The sequence below is a fragment of the Protopterus annectens genome, chromosome 1.part1 (assembly GCF_019279795.1).
Source record: "Protopterus annectens isolate FY-2018-M chromosome 1.part1, PAN1.0, whole genome shotgun sequence".
NCBI classification, from domain to species: domain Eukaryota; kingdom Metazoa; phylum Chordata; order Ceratodontiformes; family Protopteridae; genus Protopterus; species Protopterus annectens.
Window position 1 is genome coordinate 943,923,247 of NC_056726.1, and position 16,061 is coordinate 943,939,307.

The 16,061-nt window shown below is 39.4% G+C and overlaps 1 protein-coding gene across 1 annotated transcript in view; it reads left to right on the forward strand.

Moving 5' to 3' along the window:
* Positions 1–15,708, forward strand: part of LOC122808100 (C-type lectin domain family 12 member A-like) — a 381,899-nt gene extending 366,191 nt beyond the window's left edge. The window contains exon 6 of the mRNA XM_044079075.1: positions 14,119–15,708. Coding sequence (XP_043935010.1) covers positions 14,119–14,308 — 190 coding nt within the window. The 3' untranslated portion in view covers positions 14,309–15,708. The remainder of the gene's footprint in view (positions 1–14,118) is intronic.
* The last annotated feature ends 353 nt before the right edge of the window (positions 15,709–16,061 follow it).

A 16,061-nucleotide genomic window follows, 5' to 3' on the forward strand; every position in this document is an offset into this window, starting at 1 on the left:
GCTACAGGAAGCATAGGAATAGTGGAAGGCATGTAACCCAGAACTCTTAGAAACTCCCTGGCTGTAACTAAGACCCAAAGAAGAAGTGACTGAAAAAAGGCAATTATAGTCAGAACCTTGGGAGGCGGCAGGGATGCCAGCATAGCAATGGACTGGAGCCTGCACCCAAGAAAAACATGATCCTGAGAAGGAGTCAGGAAGGATTTCTGAAAATATACCGTAAACCATAGACTTCACAACAGGCAAATAACATAGCATAGGTGCTGAAGCAGGGTCTCTGGAGAGGAAGCCTGAATGAGCAGATCATCCAGGTAAGGATAGATTTGTATCCCCCTCATCCTGCGAAAGGCAATCGCAGGAGCAAGGCATTTAGTGAAGACCCTTGGGGCAGTAGAGCAGCCAAAGGGAAAACCAGAGAAATAAAAATGTAAGGCAGAAACAAAGAAACACAAAAACTTCCTAAAACAGGGATGAATGGGGATGTGAAGATAGGCATCCTTGAGATCCAGACAGACCAGGAAAGCTTGAGGTAAATGAAGAGGAAACAGGGTTTGAAGAGACAGCATTCAAAAGGAAGAAACCTTTAGAAAGGTGTTGAACCAAAAAAAATCTAGTATGGGCCTCCAGATGTCTTCTTTCTTGGGAACCAGAAACATTATGGAATAAAACTCCTTCTGCCTTTGAGGAGCAGAAATTGTTTGGATGGTGCCTTGAGATAAAAACCTGTGAAGCACATCCAGGAAAAAAGGACAGCTGTTCCTGTGGAGGTTGAGGAATACCCAAAAAAGGAGGAAGGGATTTCCACACCACGAAATACCCCTGATGAATGATGGACAGAACCCAAGAATCCTGCGTGATCCATAACCAATTGTGAATAGACAGGGAAGGATGAAGAGATAATGGAACAAACCTGACTTAGGAGGGAGTGAAGAAGGTAGTCAGACAGAACCTGGCTTGTCTGGAAAAGGAGGCTTCTGAGTAGTAGGAGTCTTTGTAGATTTAGCAGGAGGAGCCCTTGTAGAACCTTTTTTACCTTTGGGAGGAGGTTGAGACCGTCTACGTACAAAGGCAGGCTTGGCAGTATAATTCCCCTGAAATTTGTGATCAGGAAACAAAACTATGTTTCAATTCCTGCAAGGCCTTACCTTTGTCCTGCAGAGACTTAAAAAGCTCAGCAGCTGCAGAACCAAAGAGATTTTTATTCTCAAGAGGAGCATCCATCAATTTAGCCTTAATATCATTAGGCAAAGGTTGGAGGCAAAGCCAAGAATAACATCTTAACACACAACCAAAGGCAGCAGCTCCAGAAGAAGCATCAACTGCATCATAACTACATTTAATAGAATGACGGACCACTTGAGAAGAGGATCCCAACAAAGAAAGGGCCAAAGTCTTCCCCTCAGAATCAGGAAGGTCAGAAATAACCTGATACACCTGAGAGAGAACAGCTAAAACATACCTGGTCATATGGGTCTGGTAGTTAATAGCCCAAAAGGCCAAGGTAGTAGCAGTGTACACCTTTTTTCCCAGCCTTTCCATGGCCCTACTATCCTTGTCAGAAGGAAGTAATTTAGTGGAAGGTAAAGGTTTGGAAGGTTTGTCAGAAGAAAGAGAGACAAAAGAGGGGTCAGCAGAAAGACATTTGTAAAATAAAACTTACAATCATCATGCACCTTATAAAACCTATCAGGTCTTTTAGGGGCTGGTGGATATGAATCAGAAGCCTGAGAAGCTGCTGAAAAAGTGTCCAAAAAGGAAGCAAGGACAGGAGGGACAACAGAGGGCTTAGGAGACTGCATCTGGAGGAGTTCATAATACATCTTCTGGATAGTATCCCCAAAGGAAAGTTCTTTAAAGGGAGAATCTAGACTAATGCGTCCTCCTCAGAACCATAGTCTTATGGAGAAAGAATCTGAGAGGAATAAATTAAAGACTCTTCTACAGAGTCCAATTCCTCATCAGAAGGGCCCTGCTCCCTAGGCCTCTTAAGAGGAGTAGATGACTTGGGGGGGGGGGGCAAGAACAGAAACTCCCTGGGAAGGCTTCAAGGCCATGAGTACATAAAACGACTCCTGTGTGAAATCCTATCATTCATACTGAGGATCCTTAGGAGCAGAGGAAATATGTTTTGTTTTCTGCTTCTTTTTCAAAGGGATGTCAGTCCTAAAGATCTTAGGAGGTTCTGTCCTTTGTAAATGCTTAGTCAGCGTAGTGGGAATCTCCTTCCTAACAAGAATATGTGAAACACCCCACAGTCCCTTAAATATGATCAGCCACTTTTCCCCCCCAACATCCACAATGAATGCCTGTACAGCCTCCGAGGAAGTATGAGAAGCCAGATCCATGTTGGCCTCCAAAGCGGTCTCAGCAGAGGAGTCCAATGGAATAACCAGATGTCCCTCTGGGCTTTCACCATCCTCAAGAGAGCTGTCTGGGAGAAGTGGTACAGTAGCCAAATCTGATCTAGCTTTTTTGGTCTTCTTCTTGGCAGATGGCTGACCCTCCAGGCCAGGATGATTCCACCATTGCACCCTAAGCCAACACTTATGACATTTTTTCTCTAGGTAGATTGACAAGGAGGATAAACTACTATGAAGAGACTTAGGGACAAATGCTTGACAAATCGGGCATGACATCTGGTCATGAGAAGCACCCAAGCAAAGCAAACACTGCTCATGACTGTCCTTATGAGGAAGTTGTCTCCCACACTGACATTTTCTCTTTCTGCATGACATGTAATCTTACAACAAAAAGAAAATAAATCAAGATAAGAAGAAAATACCCAACAGGGCACTTATCTGAAAATGGCTTGGTAACCAGCAGACGAAGAAGCATCCAAATCAATGATTGAAGACGGCTTTTGGGCCAGCAGCAAAGAAGTTGTGAGACAGATACATCTGTACATCACCTTTATGCCCTATGCCATGAGTGGGGAGCATACATGTGATATACAACATCCTTCTAAAAAACCTAACGCTTTGGTATACTGGTCTGACATAGAGCTACCCTTGGCAGGGGATGCCTTTCATAAGGAATCCTGTAACAATAGTATGGAAGGACATCAAATTTTACTTATCATCAGTCTGTTTTACAATCCCCAGAACAAAGGTACCCTACAGGTAGATGAAGTGACAATTGCTCAAGGCTAAAAACATTGAAGATCAGATCACTGAATGCTGTTTTCCATAGGAAATCATTATCAGGGAGATTCCTTAGTGTGCCAGCAATGATTACCTTTTTGAGAGAGTTCTGTCTTCTTTGAGTCAGTGCAACCATGGAGTTGGTATATGTAAGTTTATGGGGGATTGACCCCAGAAGGGAGTGCAGGAGTTCGTGCTTCAGGGATTAGTGTTTTGCATTCTGTGCTTTGGAGATTAGGTTTCAGTGATTTTGATCATCTGGGGTTTGATTTTCAACAACCCATAGAGGAAGCCCGGAAAAGTTTGTTTATGTCTCAAGCCTGAAAGGTTTCATTATGCAAAAATTGAAGGTGAGAAGTATTCTTAGGCTGTAATATGCAGAGCACATGGGTAATAATGTTAGTGGGAGTATATGAATGGACAGCACATACCGAAAAGGTAAACACCGTAGCTAAGAATTTTCAGCATTTTTTCTAATAACAAGAAATAAAGTATTTGTTGAAGCTGAAAGGGAAATTAGTATAACCAGTAGAAGACTGTATAAATGTTCACACTTAAATACTCTGTATTGATTTGTTAATGATGTTAACAAACAAGTTTAAATGCAACTATCTTTTCCATATTACAGATGCCTTATCTAATTTCTCAAGCTTTATGAACTTGCAAAGTCTGGTGCTGTGAGGGTTTTGTATTAATATTTTAAGTCAAGTAATCACTGTGACTGTAACCTATGTAATAACATGATGGACAAATCTGTAGTGTTAATGGAAAAGTCAGAAGAAAAAGTTGATGTTTAACTACAGCTGTTAATGTAATTCAGGAAAAAAATATTATTTTTATTTGATGGCAAAGCACTGCTGTGTATTTAGTATACATAAGACAAAGGAAAGTACAGTTGTGTAAAATCTTACCATAATGGTAGATGCCCTTGCTTTCACTGCTGCAGTATTCTTAACAGATGGGATTCCCTGCTGTGGAAACCCAAACATCTGGCCAGTCTACCAAACACTATTTGTTGCTTTTTAAAGGTAAACCAAACATCACCCAAACTCTCCTTGCATAGCATAGGGCATAAAGCTGATGTTCAGGCCTACCGTAATCAGAACTCAATGCCCTAGTAGGAACACAGTCCAAGAAACCCAAAAGGTAACCTGTACATCCAGGAAGGCAAAAGAGTAGGGGGAAGGAGGGAGGGAGCGAATATTGCAGCAGTGAAGGCAAGGACATCTACCATTATGGTAAGATTTTGCACAACTCTACTATGTCCTTATATTTACTGCTGCAGTATTCTTAACAGATGGGACAGTGCCAAAGCTGAAGAGGAAACTTGGGAGGAGGAAGGTGCAGAAGAGCCCCAAAAAAACCCATGAAGAATGACACTAGCAAAACCAGCCCTAGCTCTAGAGATACTATCCAACTTGTTGGTAAAGGTATGCACAGAAGTCCAGGTAGCTGCTTCAAGAACAGAATTAGTATCTAAGCCCTTGAAAAAGTACTAGAAGAAGCCACAGCTCTAGTAGAATGAGCCTTAACTGAAGAAGGAAGGCTCTTGCCATGAAAAGTGTCACAAAACAAAACAAAATAGCCTTAGAAATCCAAGAAGAAATAGTTTGCTTGGCTACAGCAAGCCCCAAAGATCTAGGATGAAAAGAAACAAATAACTGATCAGATTTTCTAATAGTCTTAGTCTTATCCAAATAAACACTGAGTTGCTTATGCACGTCCAAAGTATGCAGCACCCTTTCACTATCAGATTGCACACAGGGGAAAAAGTAAGCAGATTTATAGACGGATTCAGTGATAACTCATTAACCACCTTTGGCATTAATGAAGGGTTAGGGTGCAAGGACACCCTGTCCTCATGAAAGACCAAAAATGGAGGACAAGCCATAAGGGCCTGCAATATAGACACCCATCTTGTAGAAGAAGGAGCTAACAAAAGTACAGTCTTCCAGGAATAATGTAGCAAAGAAACTGAAGCAGCAGGCTCAAAAGAAGCCTGAGTCAACTTTTCCGAAACAAAATTAAGATCCCAGGGAGGAGGAACAGGCTTCCTGGGAGGTGTAATATTAAAGACACCTTTAAGAAATTGTTTAACCTCAAATCTAGAAACTAAAGGAGGAGAAAAAGGCAGACAAGCAGAGATAGCTGATAATGGGCCTTAATAGAAGAATAGGCCAAACCAGCACTGAGCAACTCGCACAAATAATAGACAACCAAAGGAACATCCACAGTAAGTGGGTCCAGGTTATGATAGAGATACCAAGTAGAAAAACTCTTCCATTTGGATAAGTAAGATTTCCTAGTAGTAGGTTTCCTGGCCTCCTGCAGGACTTGCAGCACATCCTCAGAAAAAAAGATGCCTGTGAGGAATCAAAATCCTGTCTCCCACAGTGTCAGCTGAAGTGTGGAAAGGTGGGGATGGATGATAGATCCCCTGTTTTGTGTTATTAGATCCACCCTGTGAGGTAACTTGTGATGATTGCCCCTGGCTAGATGCAGAAGTAGATCAACCAGTGCTGTCACGGCCAAAAGGGAGTCACCAACAAGATTTTGGAAGCATCCTGTTGAATTTTGAACAGGACTTTTGAGTTGAGGGGAAGGGGGGATACATAAAGAAACAACCCCTTCAAAGAAAATGAGAGGGTGTCCATCTTCCATATCAGAGGACCTGAGACTCTAGCACAAAACGCAGGAAGCTGTCTGTTCAGAGGGGAGGCAAAACGATCCACTTGAGGAGTATCCCACTGATGGACAACATCCAGAAACACATCACTGTGAAGCATTCATTTGTGGGATTGAGGTAAGGACCTGCTCAGAGTGTCTACCACAATGTTATGACCAGAAGGGATATAAACTGCCTAAAGAGTCACTTGATATTTGACAGCAAGATCCCATACCAGAAGTGCCAACTGGAAAAGAAGATAAGATCTCATTCCTCCCTATTTGTTGATATACCACATCACTGTGGCATTGTCTGTGGACACCCTGAGAGGCCCTGGAGAGAAAGGAGGATGAAAGGCCTAAAGAGCCAGCAGAAGAGCTCTCATCTCTTTCACATTGATGTGCTCCTTCTGCTGACGAGGTGACCACCCCCTTGTACTTTTAGGAAGCCAAATGTCACCCCCCCATCCCATGTCTGAAGCGTCTGTAAACAATTCCTGAGAGGAAAGAGGGAGATGAAAAGGGATCTCTGGATTCAGAGACAACTACTGAATCTACCAGGGAAGTTCCTGTCTTAGACAAGGAAGAAGAAAAAAACTACAAAGTCTAGAGAATGTGCATACTGGAGTCACACTGACTTTCAGAAACCACTGAAACTTTCTCATGTGAAGTTTGGCCAGAGGGAGCATTGGAATGATGGATGCCATGAAACCCAGAGCTCACAGAAACACCCTGGTGGTAATAGAAGCCAGAGGAAGAAGAGTTTGATATAATATATAGCAATACATATGAAATATAATGTTTGTTAATGTTAATTTGTTAATACAGTGTGAATACATATGAAATATAATGTTTGTTAATGTTAATTTGTTAATACAGTGTGATTACTTTTGTATAAATGTAAATTTGCCTATGTCACAAGTGATAATTCAATAAAGGTGTTTAAAAAAAGAAAAAAGAAAAAATAAAGAAAGAAATGAGAATTAAGGCCTTTGGAGGAGACAGGGATGCAAGCATTGGTACCCTCTGAACCCTGCAACTCAGAAATACATGATCCTGAGAAGGAGTCAGAGAAGACTTTTTGAAAATTATTGTGAACCCCAGGGTCTGAAGAAGCTGAAACGGCAAAAAGATTTTGCAAAAGGTTGGTTTTCTGGAGAGAATGCCTGAATCAACAGGTCATCTAAGTAAGGAAATATTTGGATCCCTCAAAGCCTGCAAAAAGTAATCACAGGAGCAAGGATTTGGTGAACACCCGTGGGGCAGAAGAAAGGCCAAAGGGCAAAGCAAAGAACTGAAAATGGCAGGAAGCAACAGAGAAATGCAAAAACATCCTGAAAAGAGGATGGATCAGAATATGGAGATAAGCATCCTTGGGATCCAGAGACACCATATAGGCCTGAGGAAGCAAGAGAGGAAACAGAATCTGAAGGAACAACATCCAAAAGGAAGGCACTTTTAGAAAAGTGAAAAAACAAATAAAGCACTAATAAAATAAGTAACAAAGGGCCACAGCTCCAAAGGCAAACCAAAACTTTAATCTGTGAGCGCTTTCGTTCACTCAAATCAAATGAATTTCTTCAGACAAATTCAAACAGTAAAACCCCTCCTTATATAACCAAGAAATCACATGACCAATAAAATGCATTACATCACAAGTTTAAAACTGATTGTTAAAAGGCATATACATATTTATAAAGATAGTTACATATACTTTAAAAGAATTTTTAAGCACAAAGTGGAGAATTATTAATATATAAATATATATATATATATATATATATATATATATATATATATATATATATATATAAACAAAACGGTGCATCCATACAAACCTATAAGTACATAAAATATTATATTATCTTATAAGAACATTCTATACTGATGCCTTGATTTTAAAATATAAAGCTTCAAAAATCAAGAAACTACAGAGACACCTTGATGACTACACTAATGGGCTGGCTTTCCCACACCCAAGAATGCCCATCAAGAGTAGCAAAGCCCCTGTAAATCAACCACAATGCTTTGTTAATATTAATATGCATGAGGAGGCTGAAGCAGATCCACCCACTAGTGACATCACTGGTGATGTCACTGAACCAGAGGAACAGGAAGGGACAAGCCAGCCAAGGAGAAGTGCGTTTGCAAGGAGAAACATCAATGGAGTTTCAGGGGAACAAAATTTTCGTGTTTCTACATACAACGGTCAAATGCAACGAGGAGGCACCAAAAAGAAGGCGAAACTGTGGAAAAACAACCACTACAACAAACAGAGATAGTAGCAAACTGGGAAGTACAGCTTGAAGAAAATGAAAATGAGCATGGGACTGTTATTTCTAGTGAAGAAAACAACCACAGTGAAGCAGCTGTTACTTTTGGTGAGGAATACAACCACAGTGAAGCAGCTGGACATCCTGTTATTCAAACTAAGCAGCAAGGTGACTTTAATATTTTTAACTTTACTGCTGTGACTATAGAACTTAATTTAATTAAACTTTGAGCAAGGGGAATGACATTTATACGAACGCAGAAAGCAAATATAGGCACTGTACTAATGGATTTTAAGCTCTACATACATAAATTAACTTTACAGCTTTTATTTCATGGTTGTGAAATGAATAATGTGAATGAAAACAGGGTTCCTAGTACTTTTAACCCACCCTTGCATCCTACACTAGCACTTTTTGAAAAAATATGTAAAACTGATTTTAGAAATAAATGAAAGGGCTCTTATGCTCATGGGGGATTGCAAAAGAATATGAGTAATGAAAATGTACTGGAACTGAATGCTTTGAGGCTTGCCAACATCAGAGTCATGAAGCCAGACAAGGGTGGGGGGCTAGTATTTATGACTAAGGATGATTATAACTGTAGAATGGAAGAAATGCTGAAACAGGACAGTTATGAAATGGTGTCTTTAAATGAACTTAATGTAGCATACAGGAAAATAAGAGGTTACATTAATGATTTATTTATTTGCGGTCAAATAGACTTGGATATGTTTAAATATTTAACAACATCAGCACCTATCACACCTGATATCTTTGGCACTCCAAAGATTCATAAGAATCTGGCTAACCCTCCTCTGCGCCCCATAATTGATGAGAGAAATTCAGCCACATATGCTTGTGCTAATGTGGTTGATGGTATCTTGAAAAAATATGCCACAATGGAACAACAAATTTGTAAGGACTCCTGGTCATTTTTAAGAGACATGAATAATCAGGAATGTAGTGAAGAGCTCAACCTTTTAACTGTGGATGTTAAAGACCTTTACACAGTCATCCCCCACAATTTAGGAATTGAATGGGTGGTAGATGTGTTAGTAGAAAGAGGTGCCCCAGCAAATGAAACTAGATTAGTTGAAGAACTACTATACATCATTTTGCAGAACAATTTTTTTGTGTTTAATAGTACATACTACCTACGGAAAAGGGGAGTAGCTATGGTGTCCCCATGTGGCGGTAGTTTCACCAACTTAGTTATGGCCTTCTGGGAGCACCATTTTGTGTTTACCAGAAGTAACATCAAAGATAAAATCATGTATTATATGCGATTTTTGGATGATATATTTATGATCATAAATGGAGATGAAACTACGGCTAAGGAAATAGTGGATGAGATGAATGTCAGCACATCCTTTCTGGAATTCACATCCAATTTTGACAGTGTAAAGATTGCTTACTTGGATGTGGAATTAACTAAGGACATTTTAGGGGGATGCTACTTATCTAAAATTCATAGAAAGAAAACCTACTTGAACTTATTTTTACATTACACAAGCTGCCATCCACAATAGCAGAAAACATCTATAGTCAAAGGTCAGCTGGTCAGGGCAGCACGGATGATCACCTTGGATAGAGAATTCATGCAAAAATGCAATAATTTAAAACAAATGTTTGAAAGAAGGGGCTACCCAGAAGTGTTACTGCAGGGACTCATAAAAGAAGTCCAAATAAAAAGAAGGGAGGGGCACTTCCCACCCATTTTGGGACCACTAGCCTTATTAGCTCATATGCTTAGCCCTGCCGCCACTGAGGGTAATAGTGCTGACATAAATACGCCAATGCACAGTAATAACAATAGGGATAAGAATGGATACATTGTCAGCTTAATTACTACACATACACCTTATGGTGAGTCCATAAGGGGCACCCTGTTAAAAAACTGGTGTATCCATATGGGAGACACAGATCTTAGATCTAAATTGGGCACCCTACCAAGAGTTGTGTATAGAAAAGGAGCTAAATTTAAAAATATATTACAGAAAGAGCATAAATTGTGCAACAGGAGCCCAGGAATGGTTAAATGTGAAGCCTGTGCCTATTGCAGGTACATAGACATAGGTAGGGACTATATAATTGCTAACAGGCATTTTTCACTCACTGCTAGATATGACTTTAACTCTAAAAGTGTGGTATATCTGGCAAGATGTCAACTCTGTCTGGCATTTTATATCGGAAAAACCAATCGTAGGTTCAAAGAAAGAATCTATGAACACATTTATAGTATAAATAGAAACAGAGAAAATAATGCTTTGGCCAACCACATTAGGGACAACCCTGGACCCCACTTTAAATTTAAGGTGATCTACCAGGTGATGGAGGGCCCTAGAGGTGGGCATACATCCCTTTTACTCGAAAGACAAGAGTTATGGTGGCAACTTACCTTAAATGCGCATAGTTATCCTGGCCTTAATGAGCAATGTTCTGTTATGAGTTTACTCAAACTTAAAAGTTTATTACGCGGAATGAATTTATGAAATTCAGTATAGAATGTTCTTATGAGATAATATAATATTTTATGTACTTATAGGTTTGTATGGATGCACCTTTTTGATTGTTTTTTTATATATTTATATATTAATAATTCTCCAATTTGTGCTTAAAATTCTTTTAAAGTATATCTAAATATCTTTATTAATATGTATATGCCTTTTAACAATCAGTTTTAAACTTGTGATGTAATGCATTTTATTGGTCATGTGATTTCTTGGTTATATAAGGAGGGGTTTTACTGTTTGAATTTGTCTGAAGAAGTTCACTTGATTTGACTGAACGAAAGCGCTCACAGATTAAAGTTTTGGTTTGCCTTTGGAGCTGTGGCCCTTTGTTACTTTAAAAAAAGTGTTTAGATGAGAGAGGTCTAGAATAGGTCTCCAAGTTCCTTTTTTTCTGGGCACTAGAAACAGTCTTGAGTAGAACCCTTTCCCCCTTTGGGACACAGGCACTTCTTGAATAGTACCCTGAGTCAAGAGATTTTTTAAGAACCTATGAGAAAAATGGAAGCTGTTCCCGAGGAGGGTGAGCAATGCCCATAAAAGGAGGATGGGATTTCCACACCATGAAGTACCCTGATGAAAAATTGACAGAACCCAAGAATCCTGAGTGATCTGAAGCCAAACAGAAAGAGAAAGGCAAAGAGAAAGAGAAATGTGGCTGGGAAGAGATGGACAGTCAAACAGCACCTGCTTTGTCTGGAAAGGAAAGTTTCGGAGTCCCTGAAAACTGAGAAGCCTTAGCAGGAGGAGCCCGTTTGCCACTCTTCCTACCTTTAGTAGAAGGGCTCGACTGCCTGCAAACAAAAGGAGGCTAAGCAGTGTAGTTTCTCTGACATTTAGGCACAGGTAAGGCAAACACATGTTTAAGCTCCTGTAAGGCCTTACTCTTATATTGTAGGAACTTAAACAAACCAACAGCAACTTCCCCAAACAAAAGTTTAGAATCTAAGCACAAACTAAGAAAACTCACAAACAAAAGCAGGAAAATGAAAATATTTTATAAAATAAAATAAAAGTAAATAGTGAATAATGGATAAGCAAGATGTGTGATGAAGTTATCTAGGAAGAAATATTGACTGTTGGGTCCTACGCAGTAAATACTAAGTGCTAGACAATAAACCCAAGTCATCTTAAAAGGCTCTTCAATTTTAAAATACAGTGTATGGAGCACATTTCATTTAAACCTGGAAATGTGCTGGCGTCTGTACGAATTGTAGCTATTTTAATGAATTTATGTTTTTAACCAATGGTGTGATGTTGTGGAAGATAAAAGAAGGGGCTTGTGTGCTGTTACTTTGTCTGAAGAAGTCTTGGGATTGCCTAAGACGAAAAGTGCTTTACAATAAATGGTTCAAACTTCCTGTTTTGTGGTGTGGTGAATTGCATTACTCAGCTCGTTTTCCTGCAAAAGTTTAGAATCCATCAACTTAGCTTTAATATCATCATGTAGAGGTTGAAGCCTAAGCCAAGAATACCACCTCATCACTGAACCAAAACAGCAGCCCTATAACAGGCATCTACTGCATCATAACTACATTTAATAGAATGATGAATGACTTGAAAGGAAGTCCTTAGCAAGGAAAGAACAGAAGTAAGAAAAAGCAAAATCCCCAGTGTCTGAAATATCAGAAATAAGTTGACAGGCCTGAGAAAGAAGAGCCAACACATACCTAGACATATGGGTCTAATAATTAATAGCCCTAAATGTTAGGGTAGCAGAAGTGTACACCTTCTTAACCAACCTTTCTATAGCTCTACTATCCTTGTCAGAATGCAATAATTTGGGCAAATGAAGCAACTGGAGTGGCTTATCAGAGGCTGCAGACATGACAGAGGGGTCAGCAGCAGGACACCTATGTAGGAAAGAACAATCCTCAGCCACTCTATAAAACCTGTCCGACTTCTTGGGAGCAGGGGGCAGAGAATTAGGTGCATGAGATGCTTTTGAAAAAGCATCCAGCAAAGCAGCTGAAACAGGAGGAATAGCCACAGGTTTAGGGTATTCCAACTGCAGCAACTCATAGTACCTCTTATGGATATCAGAGACCTGGGCACAAACCCACTTATAAAAAATCCATCATCCTAGAGAGTGTGTCCTCAGAGGAAATTTTCTCAAAAGGAACATCAGAACTAATGTATTCCTCCTCCTCTGCCCCATAGTCTAAAGGAGAAGGAATTTGAGTAGAATAAGTCAGGGATTAATTATCCAACTCTGACTTATCCTCAGAAGAATCCTGTCTCTAGGCCTTTTAAGGGGAGTAGAGGACTAAGGAGGAGCAGGAACCAAAACCCCTTGTGGAGGCTTTAAGGACAATAAAGCAGTAAACAGCCCCTGAGTGAAGGCCTGCCACTCACTTTGTGGATCCCTAGGAGCAGAAGAAACATGTTTCATTTTCTGTTTCTTTTTTAAGGGAACATCCCCCCCAAAAAACTAAGGCTCAGACCCAGAACAGCAGTTGAAAACCATAATAGGGACTTCTTTCCCAACCAAAAACTGAAGAACTCCCCTAGGTCCCTCAGAAAAAATAAACCAAGGATACCCCATAATGTCCAAGATGGATGTGTGCAAAGTCTTTTGGACATGCTGCCAGCTAGCCCCTTACCAGTCTCCGACACGGTCACAGAAGAGAAATCTGACAACACAGCCAGGCGAGCCTCCAGGTTAACAACCTAGGGAAAAACACCAGGCAGAGGTTGGACAGAGGAAAATTCTGGTCATACCTTTTTCACCTTCTTCTTCCCTAATGGCTGATCCTGGGGGTGGGAGATTCCTTCCATTGTATCTTTAGCAGGAAGCTTAAGACACTGGTTCTCAAGATACAAGGAAAGGGAAGAAACTCTATTGTGAAGGGTTTTTGGAATGAACCCCTGATAAATAGAAAAAGACGTATGGTCATGAAAAGCTCTTAGGCAAAAATGATACTTATTGAGGTCGGTCTTTATGGCGAATCTGTCTCCCACAATGGCATTTACCCTTCCTGAGTGACATTAACCCAAAGGTGCACAAAAAGTAAGAAAAAACAAAATCCCCAATGGGGCACTTATCTGCAACTGCAATAGAAGTCAGCAAACAGGCCTAGGTAGTCACTGGAGAATGAAAATGCATTAAACTGGCAGAATATGGATGCAGATAAACAGACCAACAGTAAAAACATATGGTTAGCCTGGCGGCAAAGAAATTCTGATTATGGTAGGCCTGAACATCACCTTTATGCCCTATGCTACACAAGGAGCATTTGGGCGGCATTTGGCATACCTTTTAAAAGCAACAAGTAGTCTTTGATAGACTGGCCAAACATTCTGGTTTCCACAGCAGGGAATCCCATCTGTTTAGAATACTGCAGCAGTGAATGTAATGATATCTTATGTTTTCTCATTTACAGGGTTCATTTACTCTCATTTTGTATATACAAACTTAGATGTGCAGAGATTTGTATTGCTGTTTGTAATCTATATTTAAAAATGCATATTTTTTTTCTAAATATACATGATTTGTGCTTGACTTGCATACCCTTTTTTCTTTCCTAACAGAGGAATTATTGCATTTTTGAATACTGATTGTGCAGATGTCTTTGAAGGACAACTACAGTCATCTTCCTGTGAAAATGAACAACACTTTGTCTGTGAAAAAATGGCACAGTGCTTCTTTCTTCTTCATAATCCTCATCACCTGCCTTCACATTGTCAAGGTCTTAAGTACACTTGCAAAAAATTGGCATGAAGTAAATCTCTTTAACACTGGGAATTACTTGTCATTTAGCAGACTTCCATCATATGGGAAGCATTTCTAATAGAAAGACATCAGACATTACATCTTGTTATGTTATTTTCTAAATAATTCTAACAAGAGAGAGATTATTTGAATAGTTTGCGCTTACTTGTAAGTTTCAACACTTTATTACACAAATAAATAGCATTAATTCTGAAAGTCTGTATCTGACAAAAATAACTGACTTCCCAAATTACGGATGCAGTTATACAATACTTTGGCATGTTTTAAAAATCCAGTAAGAAAAGTTGCTAGTATAACATTTGCACGGTGGCATATAGTTTCAAGTCTGAACCTATGTTCCAGAATAATTGAAAGTATAAATACTACATGCGTGTCAGAAGCATTAATTTCAATTTACTTGTTTGTCACAGATGATATCCCTTTGAACTTTTATGTAAACCAGTTTCAGTAAGTGTTCTTTCTTCAAACAAGATATACAGTTGTTAAAGAATTGCCAAGTATGTTCTGTTAAATCCATACACTTGTTGAGATAGCAAAACTGTACCTTTTAATTAAGCACACTAATACTATTTATTAGATCTTATAGGTCAGATAATGAACAAAATGCTTTACTGAAGATGTCATTCAACAACAATGCTACTTCAGTGTGTATTACAGACACAAATACATTTGGGCTTCATACTCTGTGATTTGAGATACAAATATTTATACTGTATGAACCAGAAATGCCAAATGCAGATATGACATTACGTGTATTACTTTAATTAATACTGAATGCACTGTAGCTGCTCTGTTGACATAGAGGGATAAAACCCTGACTACAACCCAGGTTTGAGTAGCGTCTCAGGTGACTAATGGAGCAGCAGGGAAAGATGGGCATGCCCATCCTGGGGTGCACATGATACATGAGAGTCTCTAGATGATGATCCCTGGTGGAGGTCATGGACATTGCCCAAGGAGACATGGTCAACAAGGGCAATGAGATTTGGCTGATCTGCTGCAGAGGTGGGGAAATATGCAGCAGACCCCCACATTGCATGCCCTAGGGCCATACCACACTGCAACAAAGGGGAGGGGGGAATAAAGTATGCCAATAAGCCAAGTAGCCTGTGATCCTTGACCAGCCCCAGCAGATCACTGGAATAGTCTGTGGCGGCATGGAGGAACTGGTAGACCCAGTGCAGATGGGGCATAAGGACTGGGCTAGTAACAATGAAGGAAGGATGTGGGGAAATAAAAAAAAACATTGAATGAACTGTCTGATTCAGTATAGTTTTCCTGCACAAGAATAATTCAAGCATATAATGTGACATTTTGATATATTAATTCAACAAATAGCACTTTACTAAAATATAATTTGAAACATCATTCCTCAGCAAGGAAGACATCAAAATAATTTGCTTACAGTTTATTGAAACATTAGGCACTTTCATCCTTCAAACCTAAACATGACTTCATCAGAACTGATTAATTCTCCATCCCTTCCAGTTAAAATATCCTCAGAAATCATGATCCTAATTATAATTACATATTTGTATATTTAAATAACCACTAAGAATACATATAAATATGTATAAAATAATACGCTCAACTTAATCTTTGTATATGTATGTACAGCGTAAAAAATAAGTCTGTATAAAAAGAAACATCAAAATTAACGACTGCTAAAAACATGTATAATAACACACTATGATAGGTAATTAAAAAATTCTCAAATACTTGTACTATATGATTACACCTA